Source organism: Anser anser, assembly GCF_964211835.1.
Source record: "Anser anser genome assembly, chromosome: 18".
Taxonomy (NCBI): Eukaryota; Metazoa; Chordata; class Aves; order Anseriformes; family Anatidae; genus Anser; species Anser anser.
The window spans coordinates 5165876-5183427 of NC_139739.1; the positions used below are offsets into that span (position 1 = coordinate 5165876).

General features: G+C 40.1%; 1 protein-coding gene across 5 annotated transcripts in view; it reads left to right on the top strand.

The window, feature by feature from the left end:
* TMEM132C (transmembrane protein 132C) overlaps positions 1 to 17103 on the top strand; it is a 205531-nt gene extending 188428 nt beyond the window's left edge. For 3 of the 5 annotated variants that reach the window (XM_083804468.1, XM_083804467.1, XM_083804465.1), the window contains 4 exons: positions 1995 to 2200; positions 2677 to 2950; positions 3991 to 4182; positions 12575 to 17103. In XM_083804468.1, coding sequence (XP_083660594.1) covers positions 1995 to 2200; positions 2677 to 2950; positions 3991 to 4182; positions 12575 to 13774 — 1872 coding nt within the window. In that variant the 3' untranslated portion in view covers positions 13775 to 17103. The remainder of the gene's footprint in view (positions 1 to 1994; positions 2201 to 2676; positions 2951 to 3990; positions 4183 to 12574) is intronic. The other 2 variants (XR_014573649.1, XM_083804466.1) reach the window with 2 other exon arrangements.
* The last annotated feature ends 449 nt before the right edge of the window (positions 17104 to 17552 follow it).

Here is a 17552-nt window from a genome sequence, read left to right on the forward strand (position 1 = left end):
TCTTCCTAGAATCTCCATCTCTGTTGAAGAGACATTGGCACCTGCAGGGAGAAGGGGAGTAATGCTGCTGAGTGTTGAGAGAGTCACCCACTGGCCATTCCAGTTTCCATGCAACTGAGACAGCAGCAGTGTTCGACATCGGCAGCTCAAACATGGGAGCTGAATGCCCCAATATGTCCTAGTGCTCTAAGCAGAAATGACTCTGTGATCAGGCAGTCAAGGCTGTACCTCCTGATATGTGGCCCTTGCTTGCCTCTTCAGTAATTATTTTAGTGGGAAACACTTTCATGATGTTTCCTCTTCCAGAGTGAAGCTGATGCAATGGCACCATAGAAAGCAAGAGTAGCAGATTTAGGGCAGGGTTCTGAGTCACTCTGCTGTATTATATACTACATTATGCACCTCTGCTACATAGTACTTTTAGATTAGATCAAACAGCCTAGTGTGAACAAAGTCCATTTCTGTATTGCCATTCAAGTTGCCTTGTAAAAATACAGCATGCCGTTTGTATTGATAAAATGAAGGAATTTCTGCCACCTTCAGACTTTTAAACCTGTCTTAGATGGTCTGAGGGAGAAGCCTAGACAAACAGGTGGGTCTTCTATTGTAGCATGTAGCACTGTTTTCAGTACCCAGAGTCAGCATAACCCTCTTAGGGAGTGAGTCATAGAAATGTTTGTATTATGTTCTCTGAAGTTTCCTCTTGCAGTCTCACCATCAAATATTTTACCGCAATGTGAGAAGTGGTTAAACCTGACAGACGATACAAAGTGGGATGTGTATGTGAAGCTGGGAACAATTTAGCTCCTGTATCGTGGTCACAGAGGACACCTATCTGTTTTATTAGTGTGAGGACATGAACATTTCCAGCAAACAATCTTCATTTGAATACAGTGGTATGGGGAAGGGGAGTGGGGATAAAAGGCAGCAGATGACGTTATAAATGTATGTTCAGGTGGGGAGACACATTGCCACCACTGACGATACTCATTATGGGTGATGAAATACAATTCTGATGGATGGGAGCAAGAACGGGAGTTGAAGAGATTTGCTGGGTTTACTGTTAATTTCTGCAGGCATACCAGCTCATTTAGTAATGTAACAGCTCCCATTGCTAGCCACTTAATATATGATTAATGTGCCACAGGATTTCCCCAGACATTTATGACACCTTTAGGAATAGATATGACAATGACTTTATCACATGGAGTCACTTCATACTATTTGCATCCCTCTTAATGATTTATATATTTGGGAGTGATTTTATCACTGGTACTCAGTAAGGTAATAAATGAGAAAACTCAATGGTCTGTAAATTACAACATTGATTAAAGAAGCAATTACTGATATAACTCTTACATGACTATGATAATGCTTGCTTATATTTCAGGACGGTATTTACATGTTAATGATAAATCTACTGCAGTGTTTAGAAATACTTTACAGCTTTAACCAAAATGAAAACCTTTATAAACATATAATTTTATTGTGGAGGGAAGGAGTAGGATTCTGTTATTCCTCAATGGAAATATCCACTACAGAGCCAGCTTTGTCTTGAAGACTGAAAGCAGTGTCACCCCCTGCTGAAGGTCAAAACTCATTGGGTAGAGCTTTGGTTTGCTGCTTACCTCCACTGAGGCCTGTTATGGTTTGTTGGGTTCCTCTTGGCCAAGCTGTGAAGGAGCTGTGCTCATTATGAACTCCACAGCACTGTGATCAGCTAGTGGCTCACCGCATAGCAAACAGAAAATCAAACACCAGTTTCATAATTGGTATCCAGTTTTTAGGCATCTCCAGAATAATTATGCCTCCTGAATCAATGAAGGATTTTCGTGTTCAGCTGTTTCCATTGTAAAAATCTGTCATTTTCGTGCATTAAGAGATGGGAGTCTTTTTTGATTATTTTGGGGGTTTGAGGTGCCAGGGTTACACTTCAAGCCTGTTTTGTCTCAGCAATTACCTTCTCTTCTTTCTCTCTTTCCCCCTCACCTTAGGTTTCTGACAGATGTGACTATGTTTATGTCAATGGTAAAGAAATGAAAGGCAAGGTGAACGCACTCGTGAACTTCACCTACCAGTATCTGAGTGCTCCTCTGCAAATCACAGTCTGGGTTCCACGCCTGCCTCTTCAGATCGACATTTCGGACACAGAACTGAGCCAAATAAAAGGCTGGCGAGTCCCCGTGGTTTCCAACAAAAGGTGGGTTTGAGATGCTCAATTTCTCGGGTGTTTTTGTGAAATAATAGAGTTGATTTTAACTCGCAGCGAGAACAGCTGCAGCACCTGCACCCACATTGCAGTATGTTTCCTTGAGGAACAGCAGCACTGGAGTCCTTGGCTCTGCACTGGCCATCTGCAGATATAATAAAGGTTTTAAAGTCTGGGGGAGTTCTGTTTGTGTGAGTGTGTCTATCATGTGCAACAGAGAACAATGTGGTGCAACGGTAACTGTTGTTGTTCAGACATTGCAGCTTAGATGAAGAGGTGGTACAGTCCAATTGTATGGCTCTTCATCACACTAAGTAGCCATGAATTAACAATGGTCCTAAGACAATAGAAGGGAGGTCTTAATAACTTAAGGGAGCACTCTCTATTAGCACTTTAACGTTAGTTTTCACTAATGTTCTTGAAAATGCTTTTTTTACACTTTTTTTTTTTTTTTAAAATCAAAAAAGGCCCACCAGAGACAGTGATGACGAGGATGAAGATGAACGGAAAGGGAGAGGATGCACTCTCCAGTACCAGCATGCCATGGTGCGAGTCCTGACGCAGTTCGTAGCTGAGGATTCCAGCCCTTGGGGTCAGCTGAGCTACCTGCTGGGCTCTGACTGGCAGTTTGACATTACAGACCTGGTGATGGATTTTATGAAACTGGAGGAACCTCACATTGCCAAGCTGCAGGAAGGCAGGATTTTGATCGGACGGGAAGTAGGAATGACAACGATGCAGGTACTGTGCTCTGGACTGCCACATTTCTACCACTCTCATAGAGAATCTATGCACGGGCATAAAATATAGTACAGTGTTCTGCTATCTTGAAACTGGATAATTTTCCATTACATTCCTGTGACCTATTAGAGTGTCACACACAGCATTAAGCCAGGGACATTCATCCAAGCTAGCGCATGGTCTGAGGCATGCAGCACGGTCAGAATTGGGAAGCCATACAGCCTTCAGAGACTTTTAGGAAAGGCAGCAACTGCAGGCTCAGTGAGAGCTCTTGTCCCTTATGGATGCAAGCTGCCACCAGTCAGCTGATTGGCACCATTTTAACTTTATGACACAGAAATCTTTAGATAATGCTGATTTGCTTTTGACTTATCTAAACATTAACTCAGGAAACAAAAATACAACCTGGTTAATAACCCTGAAGTACTGATAGTGGATGTTGATGACACCATTTCCCAGTTCTGCCCCAGCTGCACAAAATCTGAATATAGCTAGTCTATCCAACATGATATGGATATAGTGGAGAAGAAAGTTATTGCATGAACTAGCTGTCCTAAGTTCCTATAAGGGCAGCGGTATGGCTGTCAGTTTCATTAACAGGAAAGATTTCCTACTGCCTTGATGTTCCATTAGGAACAGCAAAGATAGAGAAATGAGAATTTTCAAGCGAAGAAATGAAGGGCAAATCCTAAATGTGTCTAACCTCCCTTTAAAATGTTTGGGAGGTAAGTCTGATGAGCTCGTCCATATTGGGACCCAGAGTAACAGAAGACAGTTTTGAATCAACTCTTTTAGTGAAGTGATGCAAATAACACAACAGAGGCTGCATAGTTAGTACTGGCTGCAGTGTTCTCAGCCATACGCTCTCTATTGAATGTTTTTTTCCCACCCTCCACATGAAATCAGACTGTCTTTGCAGTGTGCTTGTCTGCTTCTCCTATGCATAAGATTTTGGGGACAAGAAGGAATGATGACCTTAAGAAATGTTATTTTAAATTATCAGCATTTTTCTAAATTGATTCTTTTGTATTTCTCAAAAGGTTTTGTCTCCTCTGTCTGACTCCATCCTGGCAGAGAAGACAGTGACTGTTCTAGATGACAAAGTGACCATAACAGACCTTGGAGTCCAACTGGTGGCAGGGCTTTCGCTCTTTCTTCAGCCAAGCGCAGCAAGTAATCAGGCTATTGTGGCTACAACCATTGCCCAAGAGCTACTTCATACTCCTAAGCAGGTAGTGTACACTCCAGTTTTTACTGTTGTTGCTGTTTGGGATGGGACAATGTTTTATCAATGTGAATTATAGATGACTTAATTATTTCACTAACAAGTTTAAGACATGTCTATGGTGATTGCTTTTCTCTAGAGTTACTCTGGAATTTTCTTCTCAGTTCTTCCCTTCAAATATGGACCTAATCCACAGTAAAAGTTCTGGCTATACTAAAGTTTGTATTATTTACATTTTTAGTACCCTTTTTTTAAATGATGCCACATCTGTTATTTTTGCAACACAGTCTCTGGACAGAGATCTGTTTGCTCTATGAGCATGCCCTTGTTTTCCATGCCAGAGAGCACAGAGCTCTGTGTATCACAACAATTTAGTATTTTGAAGAGCTATAAAATAGAGGAAGAAGAAAGCCAAATACATTTCTTTTACCTCCTGGAGTCACAGCAGACTGCCAGGCTTCCCCGTCCTTTTATTTTTCAGGTGGATTTTGGGGAGTTCATCATTCAGTTCATTAGGGTGTCACTATGCTGATCCTACTTAATTTAAGCCAGCAAATTTCCATCTCTGTAAAAGGAGGCTTTCAAGCAGTGTGTTTTAGGTCACAACCCGTATGGAAAAAAGGACTGGGGAACAACAGCAGATCGAGACGAACAGATTAAAAACAAGGGTCAATAGCAGCAGAACAAGCTGTATGTTCATTGCTCTTTCAGTCAGTTGATTTGAAGAGTGGGACTGGGGACCATGCAATTAACTCTGTCCACAGCTACGCCTCTCACAGAAACTGTATTTTATCTCACAGAGATAGGGAGAGATTTCAAGTCAAGTTTTATGGCCCATTTTCATGATTATTGCTACCTAATTTTCTGGAACATAAAAATAATTTAGATTGTTTTATAACTTAGTGACAGGAAAATGTCCAAACTAGAAGGACATGCTGCCCATCTGTTCAATTTACTGCATCCTGTAAACATAAGAAACTTATGTAATTAACCCATCTATACCCTTTCTCCAGGGCTTACAAACCACTTCTGACATATTGTCTTCAGACAAAGATGGTAAAAATGAAAGCCAAAGCACGCTTAACCCAATTCTATTATGTAGACAGAACACCATTTCTCCTGCAGCATCTTTGGAAGAATCATGGCTCTGAGTGCAGATAAAAGAGCTTGTGAATCTGGAAAGGTTGCACAGATATATCATCAGCTACTCAGATTTGTATCTAATTTGTCCTGAGTATGCAAACATATTTATCAAAAATAGTTTATGACGTGTTAAGATGCAACATTTCAGTAGTGCACAACATGACGTCTACTGCCTGAGCCTACAGAGAGCACTACTGGATTGTGCTTATTAAAGATACTGACTGTAAAGCAGGAGGCAAGAGAAAATCAATCAAGTTTTTCTCAGTAAAAGTAGATCAAAATCTGTTAAAATCTGGAAAAATCAGGAACTAGACTCTGTGAGAAGGCAGTGGGAAAAAAGAAAAAAAAAAAAGTAATAGTAATTCAAGATCTGGTATGCCCAAAGGAAATTTTGTTGCTTAGCAGGCATCCCAAATCAGTCAGTTTTCCTACTCTTTCCACATATGGCATCTTCTGTTCCAGTTTCCTGCAAACATACACCAGTGTGCTCTTGTGGAATCCTGCTTCAGTCACTGCCTCTCCTTCCAGCTGCTCCAGTCTGGAGCCTTCTATCCCCATTGCCTCTGCCTGCCCACCACCACCTCCTCTTCACCAGGAGAAAGAGAAGTGTCCTGTAGCTTTTTTTTTTTTCTTTTTTTGCATCACATGAAGTAAAAGACAGGAATAGTTTTCACTCTAGAAAATACACTGACGGGAAGAGTCTTAGCACATGAGTGGCCTGTAAGAGTCACATACGACTTTTTCTTTCATTGGCAGTTTGAATGCAGGATATAACATTTAAGTCACTTGCCCTTAGAAGAATTAATGCAAATGCAGTAATGCTTGTGACTAAATTTAACAAGAAGTAATTAGTGAATTGGAGTATGCCAGCTGAGATCCTTAGTGAACTGGAATTTCAGAAGGCGAGTGCTGAGTGCTTTCTGAAAATCAAGCCCTTTTGAAAGAGGGTTTTTTTCAGAGGTGCAGCCCAGAACTAAGCATATACTTGAATATTGAAAGGACTTCATTATTTATGTGTGTCAATTCTTCTCACAGAGGTTTATAAATGACCCAAATAACTCATGCAAACCTTACTGATGAAGCTGAAAAACAAAATAACAGTAAAGACAGCTGAAGGTTTAATTTTTCTCAGGAATTATTGTATGTTTCAATATTGTTATATGGAAAAAAAATAGTTCTTATTCAAATATTTTCCTTGGCTACGCTTTAATATCTTCAATAGCCAAACCTCAACATAGATTAGCAAATGTCCTTGGGTAATTGGTACTCTGGCAGGCTCAATATTGTCCCTAGCAGATTTAGCAGTACGTCTGTGTAGTGCAATGGAAGGCATAAAGCATTTATACAGGTTGTGTTATTACAGATCCTTCAATATCATAGGAGTGAATTTAGTATTTTAGCTGTGACTTTCAGTGAACATAATGACTAGATTAGTTCCTTGATTATAATGACCGCACCATTTCTGCGTAAGTAGGCCAAGGCAGCCAAAGCACGAGTCCTGAAAAGTTGGCAGTTTTTCCAAATACTTAGCAATCCAAAGAGGATAAGTCAAAGTTTTTTATTTTGGATGACTAAAGTTAGAAATCTCTATCTGTGCTTTGGCAACTCATTACCTGAGGTCACCTTGAGTGATGCTGAGCCCATGCCTCCTTTTTTTGAAATCAGGGGGTCATCTTTGGTACTAAAAGTGGATCGATTATTTAGGTGCCTAAAAATAAACTCAGGTTAAACAACTTTTAAACATCAAAGTTGAAATATCTTCTGAAAATTTGGGAACTGTAGCTGTATGCAGTCTATTTTTAGTGGCCATCTGCTCAGGTAGAAAAGCTGTTCCATTTGGCTTGCAGACCTTTGGTAAAATAAACACGGCCATCTTAAAGCTTTCTTCCAAATGTAAATAAAAGAAAATCTTCAGTGTTTAGGTCTTTTCTGATCTGAAGGAGCTTCAAGGCCTCTTACATTTCAGCTGGCTCTGCAGAGGAAACTCTCAGTCATATCATAGATTTTTCATCACTGTAGGGTATTGCATGTGGTCTAATGGACTGAAATGGGAGTGGATAAAATAAAATTAAAAGGAAAGCCTTTAATAAATAGCTGTGTGTATTAATATATGTCTCAGTGCTACTGGAAAATTCAAGGCATTTTCTTAGGAAAAAAAAAAGAACAATGTTAGCACTTGCTAAAGGCCAAGTTCTTCTCCTTCACATATGTAGCTCCTGTTGACATCAGTGACAAGACCCAACCCTGTGAGGTCACCTGTAACCTCAGGGAGTGTCCTCTGAAATGTCAGCTGTCTTCTGACAGGAGGCAAGGATGCTCAGCACCACCTGAATGAGGACGACAAGCTGGAGTTACTTACAACTTCCTGCCCCTTGGATTGACACAATACTATCCTGGTTTAGCTTATGTCCTTCACACCAACAGGGAGTTCACTGACATCTCGCAGTTAAATAATGGATATTGAGAGTACTTTTATGGTATGGTTTCATTACCCCATTCTAGTAATATAAATTACTCTTAAATTGGATTTCTATCTTCTTTAAACAGAGCAATGTAATGGCACATGAGTATGACAAAGGAAATAAGCAGCATGGGAAAGAGAAAGGATGTGTAGTTAGATAAGAATCTGAATTCTTCCCTTGCAAATACAAGCAAATTCCCACTGGAAAGGACTGTCACATTAGCAGATTGGACAAAAAGGAGAGAAAGAAATACACAGTAGGGGAATGCGTTTTTTGAATTAAGATCTGAGTGTTGGCTGCCTTTCATTTCCACATCATAACGATCAAGTCCAATTTTTACTGCACAAGCCACAGGCTTAAAAATAAATGCACATGTAATTCTTTGATATTTCATGTGATAAAATAGCCTGGGAAACCCATTTCAGCATTCAAGTCCGCAGATAAAACAATCAGAGCTGGTGTAATAGAGGCAGCTGAGAACAGTGTTCCTTTTCCTTTATTTTAGGGAGGAATGTTTTCTACAGAGCCATTCTGCTCTCCCTTTCTTTCCTTTGGTGTCCTGCCTCTCTCCAAGACTGCTGCAGCTGACCCCAGCAATTTAGGGCTTATTCACAACTACTTTTATTTGTGCTTTGGTGAATAAAGACCATTAAAAGGGTTCTTAATTCTGGGCATGAAATGAAATGAAACATACTGATCAGTCCTCTCATGCATATTTCTAAGCAGTAGAATTCTCTCAAATGCAATCAGTCCTACACATTTTATTCACCCAGTTTTTACTTGAAGTATACAAGGTATCATGCCCTGGTATCAAGCTGATCCCAGCTTTTTTTGAGCAAGTATTGAAGGACACTCTGTAATCACAATCTTTCATAGTGAAAGGTTTCTAGTGATGCTGACTGTGATGCCACAGATGGGCTCAGTGGAACATAGTAAGATAAGCAGTCTTTCAAGTGTTTTATAAGGCTTTAGAGGGCAAAATAATCATCACTATGGCTCCCAGATTTTCATAGGCAACCTGTGCAAGTCCCGGCACTGCAGGACTCATTAGATTTCTGACTAATATGCTTTGTGCTGAGCTTCCAAACCAGCTCTGCTTCCCGCATTCAGGTTGCCTTTTGGAATGTGAGCCTGGTTGTTTTTACTAGGTGGAACAGACACAGCCAGCAAACAGTGGTGTTTGTGGTCAGCTCGTACAGGGGAGTTTGAAGCATTCCAGATCAGGAAGAACACAGCTCCTCAGGGATTGCTGGTTTCCATTAGTGTCATGTTACTTATTTATCCTAGAAATTTCCCCATAGTTTAATCCACCTAAATATAACGTGGATAATAAAAGATAACAATACTAATAGAAAGCAAAATGCAAGCTTATCCAAGAAGATTTATCAAGTGGTATCTTTGGACTGATAAACAGCAATGTAATTCAGGGCCAGAAAAGGTGTTGAAGGTGCAGTGGATCACAAAAAACTGGCAAACTTGCTTATATGGTCTGTAGCTATAACTGGAATTGAGAAGGTAAACAGCAAAAGCACTAGAGAAAATGTATCCTGATAAAAGGGTTTTTTAATGTGCTTAGGGAAATTATGGTATTTGGTTATCGACAGTGGTTGTGAAGAACAGTTTCTTCATCTCTTCCAGATTGGATTGTTCTGTCATTAATGTGATCTAATGTACAGTATCTGACTCACTTCACGTCATCACAGTCACCATATAAATCAACCTGTTCTCTAAGACACTGACACTAATGTGTGGTTGTGGTTCATTTGTTCATAGAGTGCAATTGAGTATTCATGTGTGTGCATAAGTGAAAGAGAGAGGAAAAGTAGAGGAAAGAAAGGAGAGAGAATCCCTCAAACTATTTGTTTATGCTTAGTAATTAATGAACACAAGCATTTGTCATTTCATTGTTGAGGGCATCAGACTGGGGGCAGCAGCTTAGCAGGTAAGAAGGCACCAATCCATCTTCATCTGCTGATGGTAATTGTAGGACCCTGTCAGAGATTCGGAGGGGATTTATTGACGTGGTACGTAGGATTTGCAGAAACAGCTCTTTGAAGGACACGGTACTAAATCATTTCTTTTTTCTTTCTTTTTTTTTTTTCTTTTTAGCTTTTCAGAATTTATAATCATTTGGGAAATTTACTTCCTTCCCCTGTCTTCAGCTTGCCTTTAACGATGTGAATGAGAGGAGCTATCTTTTGCCAAGTGGAATATTTGAGCTGATGCAATGTATTTTGGCAGGATTTGAGATTCTGTCCCTCTCCCTCCTTCCCCCTCCCCTTTTAATTAACATAGCATAAGCATGACAGTGTTGTCTTGTGTTGTGTTGTGCTGTGCTGTGGTATGTTGTGTTGTGTTGGGAAGAAATTGGTTCTTCCTAACCAAAATTGGTCTCTTGGAAATAAAAAATAACTCAGTGCTGGCTGAAAATAAAGGCTAGGCTATTGTACACCCATTATCTATAGTAAATCACATGTGTGTCTGCAAATCTCAGCTAACTGCCATTTCATTCTTCTCTACCTCTGCTTCATAAAACCAAGTGTGCAGGTTAATGGAGGTGGACAAAATAAAAGTTGTTTTAAAGTTGATTGCAAATTTGTCAAATTATAGCAATTTGGACAAAATTTTCCATGCTGGCTACCTCTTAACCTGAAAGGTACCTGAAGACTGGCAAACCAGAAAGGAGTCAAGACAGGAAAACCAATCAGGGATGTTGATAACTTGAAGAGAACAGCAAAGAAGATTATATGGCTTCTTGTACATCTTCCTCCCCAGTGTGGACAGAGACTTCAGATCCCACAGAGCTGCTCTTCTACCACCAGTAGAACCAATAAAACCTACTTGCACAGCAAGGGCATAACCAAACGTGGGGCTATGCAACACTAGGTATGCTATTTGGCTGTAAAGCAATACACAAAGGATTTAGCAATGCGAATAATCCCTATTTAGAGACAGGATATGATGAAAGTCCACAGCTGAGCAGGGAGGAGGCACAGGCCTTATAGTTTCTGATACTAACCATATAAAACTCTTCATTCATTTCCTCATTCTGCTCTCCAAAAAAAAGGGTACAACTGATAGGCAATGCCAATCCTATTGTGATGTATAGTTGTAATGATGCTGATGTTTTTGACTTCCATAGGCTGACGAAAAATAAACCTATCTTAGTTACCTCTCTGATAGTACATGAGGCTGCCCTCTATCTCTAGGGAGAAGAAAAGCAATAGGGATTTGAATTACTAGGGGAGATAAATCTTTTTCTCTCTACATATATCCATAAGAAAAAAAAATCCTTTATTTTCCCATGGATGGATTTGGTCTGCTGTAGATTTTTATGATGTAAATTTCAGCTATGCCTTGTAGCTCTGTGCTTCAGTCTGTTCAGCCATTTCTCAGTTGTTTCTCTAATGGAAGATCAGCTGTTTTAATTTTCTTATGCATTTCACCCTTTCCAGCTCCTGAGCTACTCTGGCTCTATTTCAGCTCTTTGAATCACCAAGAACTTTGCCTTCTTCCCTGTTGTGCCACAACTTATTTTCCTTCTACCAGTCCCTCAGGAACTTGCTGATAGCACTTTGGAAATCAAATATTCAGTATAGTCCAGCCTACTGCACAGCTAAATGCCCCTTGCTGTTTTCACTGAAAAGCTTTAAATTTAACTAGAAGGGTACCGATTCCTTTTGTTTATAACCATAGCATAACAAATTGCAACCAATTGGAAACCATATTGGGTTGTAAATTTGTATTATGACTGGACGTTAACAGGGTGGCAATGTCTTTCCCCGATGGTGATTTTCAGCCCAGTTGTTCTGATGTACCCAAGTGTAAAGTTATTAGGGCCGTCTGTGGTTTAAGTCTGGTAAAGAAAAGAACTTTTCTGTGTGAAGTTGCACTCCGGCAATCTGCCTGCATGTCTTCTAGCTAAACAGGCAAGACATAGAGCAAATGAAAAAATAAAGAAATCTCCTGCAAAGAAAGCTACTGAGACGTGGAGAAGTAAATATCTATATCATCTGGATGGGATTCAAATGGCAAAGAGCTGACCTCTAGCTTTGTATGTGCTTCTAATGATGATTTCTAACAGTGCTACCTGCAGAGAACAAAGATAGTCCAATTAAATCCAAGCCATTTGTGCTGTTATCATAGAGATCATACCAGAATCCCCATCCTCCTCTCCTTGAAACAGAAATGCAGTGGAGTTTTCAATTATTTCAAGGATAAAGTGTGTTTTATTTAAAACAAACCTTTCTCCTGCAAAATAGCAATTGTTCCATGACTCTTTTTCTTTCAGGCGAATCTTTTGCTCTAATCATTTCCAAAATAGTCTGGTAGCTCTTTATCCTTGCTGATTTTTATGCATTGTTTAATTTGACAGCTCCCTGTGACACCTGAGCATGGGCAACATGAGGAAAATAACTGTTCTGTCAAGTGCCTCTAGTAATTTTTCTGTTTTGTCTTTTCCAGGTTTTGTATGACTGGAATGGCTTGCTTTCTTTATAATCATGTAAATTGTAGCTTGCTAATGAATACTTTGGTATTGCGGACATCTCATATCAATTATTTCATATGTTCTTTTGCAAAATACTTGCAGGAAGGGTAGCAGTGGAATGTTAGTGAAAAATGTGACCAATGTTCTGCCCCATCAGCTGAAGCTTGGTTTGCTTTAAATGCAGCCCAGAGACATTGTCTCCCATTTCCTCCAGCTGCTGTTCAGAGCTGAGCGATCAATAAGCTGCAGTGGCTTTAGCTGTTCTGTTTAAGATCCTGTCTTTAACCATACCCCTCTTCTTTCAGGAGGCTGTGGTAAGCACCTGGATTCAGTTCAGTGACAGCTCTGTTACTCCGCTGGACATTTATGACCCTAAGGACTTCTCTCTTTCTGCCGTGTCATTAGATGAAGCTGTTGTCTCAATCCACCAGAACGCTGCCTTGAAATGGCCAGTTGTAGCAGCAGAAGGTGAAGGTCAGGGCACATTAATCAAGGTGGACATGATGATTTCTGAAGCCTGCCAAAAGTCCAAGAGGAAAAGTATCCTGGCTGTGGGAAACGGCAACGTCAAAGTCAAGTTCGGCCAGAATGATGCAGACTCTGACCCAGGTGGAGATTATGATGCTGATGAGATTGAAAACCATGCTAGCGACCGGCGGCACAAAGTGTCAGATCAGGAGCGGTATGGCCAGGATGGACGATATTATGGTAGCTCTTCAGCAGAGCGAGAGGAAAGCGCCATCAGGAAAGTCAGCACCACTGCAAAATCTGTAATAAAAAATAAAGTGATGAAAAACAACAGGCTGGATGGTGGCAAACTCTCAGATGATAGCCAGCTGCAGAACATCCCCATAGACTTCACCAACTTCCCTGCTCAAGTAGACCTCCCAAAAGGCAGTGAAGGCATGGAGGAAAATGATCTGGTGCAGACACCCAGAGGCCTTAGCGATTTGGAGATCGGGATGTATGCTCTGCTAGGTGTCTTCTGCCTGGCAATTCTAGTCTTCCTAATAAACTGTGCAACATTTGCACTTAAATACCGTCACAAGCAGGTTCTGGTGGAAGGACAGGCCACCATGACCCATTCCCATGACTGGGTCTGGCTGGGAAATGAAGCAGAACTGCTGGAGAACACAGCAGATGCATCACCTCAGCAGGATGAGCACACAACCATTATTGACCGAGGGACGGGTTGCGAGGAGAGCAACCAGCTCCTCAACGGCAGTGCTCAGAAGAACATTCAGAGCCAGGTTCACAGGCGTGCTGACTCAGGGGGCAAGCTTGTAAAGGACCAGAAATCCGAACCTTTACATTCGCCAACATCTAAACGGAAGCGGGTAAAATTCACAACATTCACTACCATCCCACCCGACGATGGTTGTCCTACTGTCAATTCAATCCTAAGTAGCAATGATGATGACATTAAATGGGTGTGCCAGGATATGGACCTGGGGGACTCCAAAGAGATAAGAAATTACATGGAGAAGTTCAAAGACAAAGTGTAGCTCCTTGCTGTTTTTTAGGGGGTTTAACCACACCTTGATGCCTTCAGTTCTACAATATATATTGGGAGAGAAGAGGGAAAGGGGAAGGAGTCACCAGGAGAAATGATGAGGCAGTTTTTGTAATCAGGGAAAGAAATTTGCCAAACTGTCCACGGTTAGTTTTTTTTCATTTAGGTTTTTCACTTTGTTTTGTTTTTCCAACAGTTATTCTGCTATTCACGGATTTAAGAAGTGGAATATAAATAGCAGAAAGGAACAAGGAAATGGTATGATCAATATAATGAACTGGACAAGGTGAGGTTGTGAAAATGTATTTTATGGGTCATAGAAATGATAATTATACTAAGGTTTCAAAGTACCAAAACTATTCAGGAAAAAAAAGAGAGAGAGAGAGAGAGAAAGAGAATATAAGACCATGAAAAGAATAAGCAAGAGACAAACAATGACTTGTTTATATTACTAATAGAACATCCCAATTTTGGACATATGACCTGTAAGGAGACTTTTTAGACTGATATTCAGGCTGGTTCTTTCTATTCCTTCATTTGAAGTGAAGATGTGTGTTTGGTATTGAATATGAAGGAGAAAGAAATTACCAGGTAGTTTTAGTTTTACTTATCTGATTGTCTTATACGTTGAAACAGAATAATTTTCCCTTTCATAATATTCTTCTAAATATTTTAAAAACAGGAAAAAATTCAACCCAGTAAGTTCACAGTGGACCAAAAATATTTTATTTCTAAGTTAGCTGTAAGTAATCTGCTGTCATTTAAAGAATTCAGAGGATAAATACTGACTAATAATCTCTATGTGGTGTCTCTTCTGAAAGCAAAAGCCTCAGTTGTTTCACCCTAGCTAAAAATATGTTCTGTTTGGAAGGAGTGTTCATTTTACTTTCAGGTTTGGATTGTTTGTTTCATTGTTTGTTTTAAATCTCCACAACCAAAGTTCCCACGTTTCACCAAGGGAAGAAGGTGCTTGTTTATGTTAGTACATTGAAATAATAACCAATGGGAGTGCTCCCTGGTGTATTTTAAGTGTACCTGGAATGGACACCATGCAGGTCAAATATGTACAGACTGGATTTTTTTTTTTTTCTGAGTCCATGAATTCATGATTTCATTCTATAATCTCTGTTTATTCCAATGTCACCAGCTCTCACCAAACTCTGAAGCTAGAGGAACGGACTTTAGGACACTGATTGTCCTCAGACTTGCATTTCCTTGTACTGGGAGAGCTGGCCTCAGGACAGACTGTTGGGAGGGGAGAAAATATTACTGAAGGAAGATCAAGAAATAACAGCAATTTTTATTTTATTTTATGTTATTTTATTGACATTAGAGCAGCTAAGACGGAAAATTTTAGACTAGATTGTACAGCTGTTGTTTTGTATTAAAAATAAAAAATCATAATACAAAACCAGTAATGAATCTAAAGCAAATACAAAATAGAGCCATACATTCATTGTGTAAACTGGCTGAACCCCATTGACTCAGTGCCAGTTTAGACCAATGGAAGATGCAGATCAAAATCTACACAATGAGGAAATCACTGACAAACCAAAACCTTCTGTAACTCGAAGGAAGATGGTATATCCAACTATCCAACCTTTTGGAAAGCAGTATTATTTCTTGACTGTTAGCCAGAAGCACTTGCATAGTCCTGTCTTTATTCATGGATTTTTTTTTAATTACTAAACTCAGTAGTTTGTTGGTTTTTTGTTGTTGTTGTTTGTTGTTTTTTTCTTGGACAAAATCAAGCCTGCCACACAGTAACATAGATGGACGTTTTAACAAGATAAGCCTAGTATGCATTGTAGACTGAAAGAATGTAATATTTATTTATACATGTTATACAAATTGTAATTAAAATGCTTTACATGGCTTGACAAATTAACCTCTCTTTTCTGAGGGGAGGGAGCTGTTTCTGTCATTTCTGTGTTGGAGTACTGCAACCACTGCCTAACAGCTGAAACAAAATTTAAGGCACTTTCTGAAGAGAAGAGAATAGAGATGTATAAAAGTTCTTCACCGCTCTGACCCTTCCTTTGTGAACCTCTTCCCCTTCCCACCCAACATGTGGTGATGATGATGGATGGCAGGAGAAGACAGAAGTCAGGCACAGTTCATGGCAGTGTCACTATTAATCTTGCTCAACTTCATGCTTACCATCAGCACGAGCAACTCCAGGACTCTAGCTTCTGATGTGTGCAACTTTCATGCAGCCCAGTCATAATTAATTATGTTGCTTCTCTGATTGATACAGTAGGTTCAGATGAAAGCAAGTTTTACTGAATCACAAGTGACATATACAAAGCACCCCGTATCCCAGTGGACCCCAAGCTACTTCATAAGCTAAACACAGCGATGCATCAGCCACACCTCAGGGATCAGTATATCTTCCTGGGAAAATGCAAGGGCCTCTCTGGTGAAAAAGACATTTACAGTGCAGAGCTGCGAAATACAACAGGAGAGGAAAAAGAAAGATATATGGAACAAAAATAATACACCATGGTAGTACAGACACACACAGCGCAATTGTTCAAAATGCATTTTTAAGAAAGCTGTTACTGTGCTGAGCAGCCCTTGTTACAGCACACATGAAGGATGGCATCTCCAATAACTGAGCACTCCTGAGCATTTTCTGGGATACAGATACAGCACTGGTGGGGAGGAAGGGAATTGGTTGCTAATTCTTTATTTCTAGTCCATACACTTTTTTACACTCAGCTTTTGTCAGCTGAGGCTTTATAGGATCAGAAGAGGAAAAGGATATCTCTATCCAACATAACAATTGGCTACTGAGAAGAAAACCTTATGAGGTGAATTTATCTTTCTCTGTATGTTAGTGATGATATGCACGTTTGTTTGCTTGTTTTATCTTGTTATCTCACTGTATTGGCTAGGAAAAGTGTTTCACAGTGAATGAATACATTATTCCTAATTCACCTCCTCTCCAAAACCTCAAGCATTTTTTTCAAGGAATAGAAACACATCTTCATTGAAATTAAGGAGGGGGGAATCAGTTTCCCATGGGAAACTATTTTGCAATTCCTTTTCAAAACAGTGATGTAAATTTTGGTTGAAAGACTCATTCCTGTATTAATGCAGCTCAGATTGGATTCAACACTCCCAAAGAGGAACAGAGCTCTTCTGTTACGAGTAGGAAAGTTATAGCTTATTTATTTACTTCAGCTTTTGTTAAGATAATCACCATTGTTTCCTTCTTGTTTATTGACTGTGTGTATAACTTTGTTTGCTGTTCATATTTAGACTTAGGCAGTTTGTTTGAAATAACTCCCCATCAGAAATATATATATATATATTTAATATAGAGTGATGGTCATTGTGTCATTGACCAACACAAAAACGATGCCTTGTTGGGAGCTGAATTTCACTGATGAGTAGCCATGTATCAAAGGCTGTGGACGTGGTCTACCTTGACCTCAGTAAGGCTTTTGACACCGTTCCCCACAACATTCTCCTCGAGAAACTGGCTGCTCGGGGCTTGGACTGGCGTACGCTTCGCTGGGTTAGAAACTGGCTGGATGGCCGGGCCCAGAGAGTTGTGGTGAATGGAGTCAAATCTGGTTGGAGGCCGGTCACTAGTGGAGTCCCCCAGGGCTCGGTACTGGGGCCGGTCCTCTTTAATATCTTTATTGATGATCTGGATGAGGGCGTCCAGTGCACCCTCAGTAAGTTTGCAGACGACACCAAGCTAAGTGCGTGTGTCGATCTGCTCGAGGGCAGGAAGGCTCTGCAGGAGGATCTGGATAGGC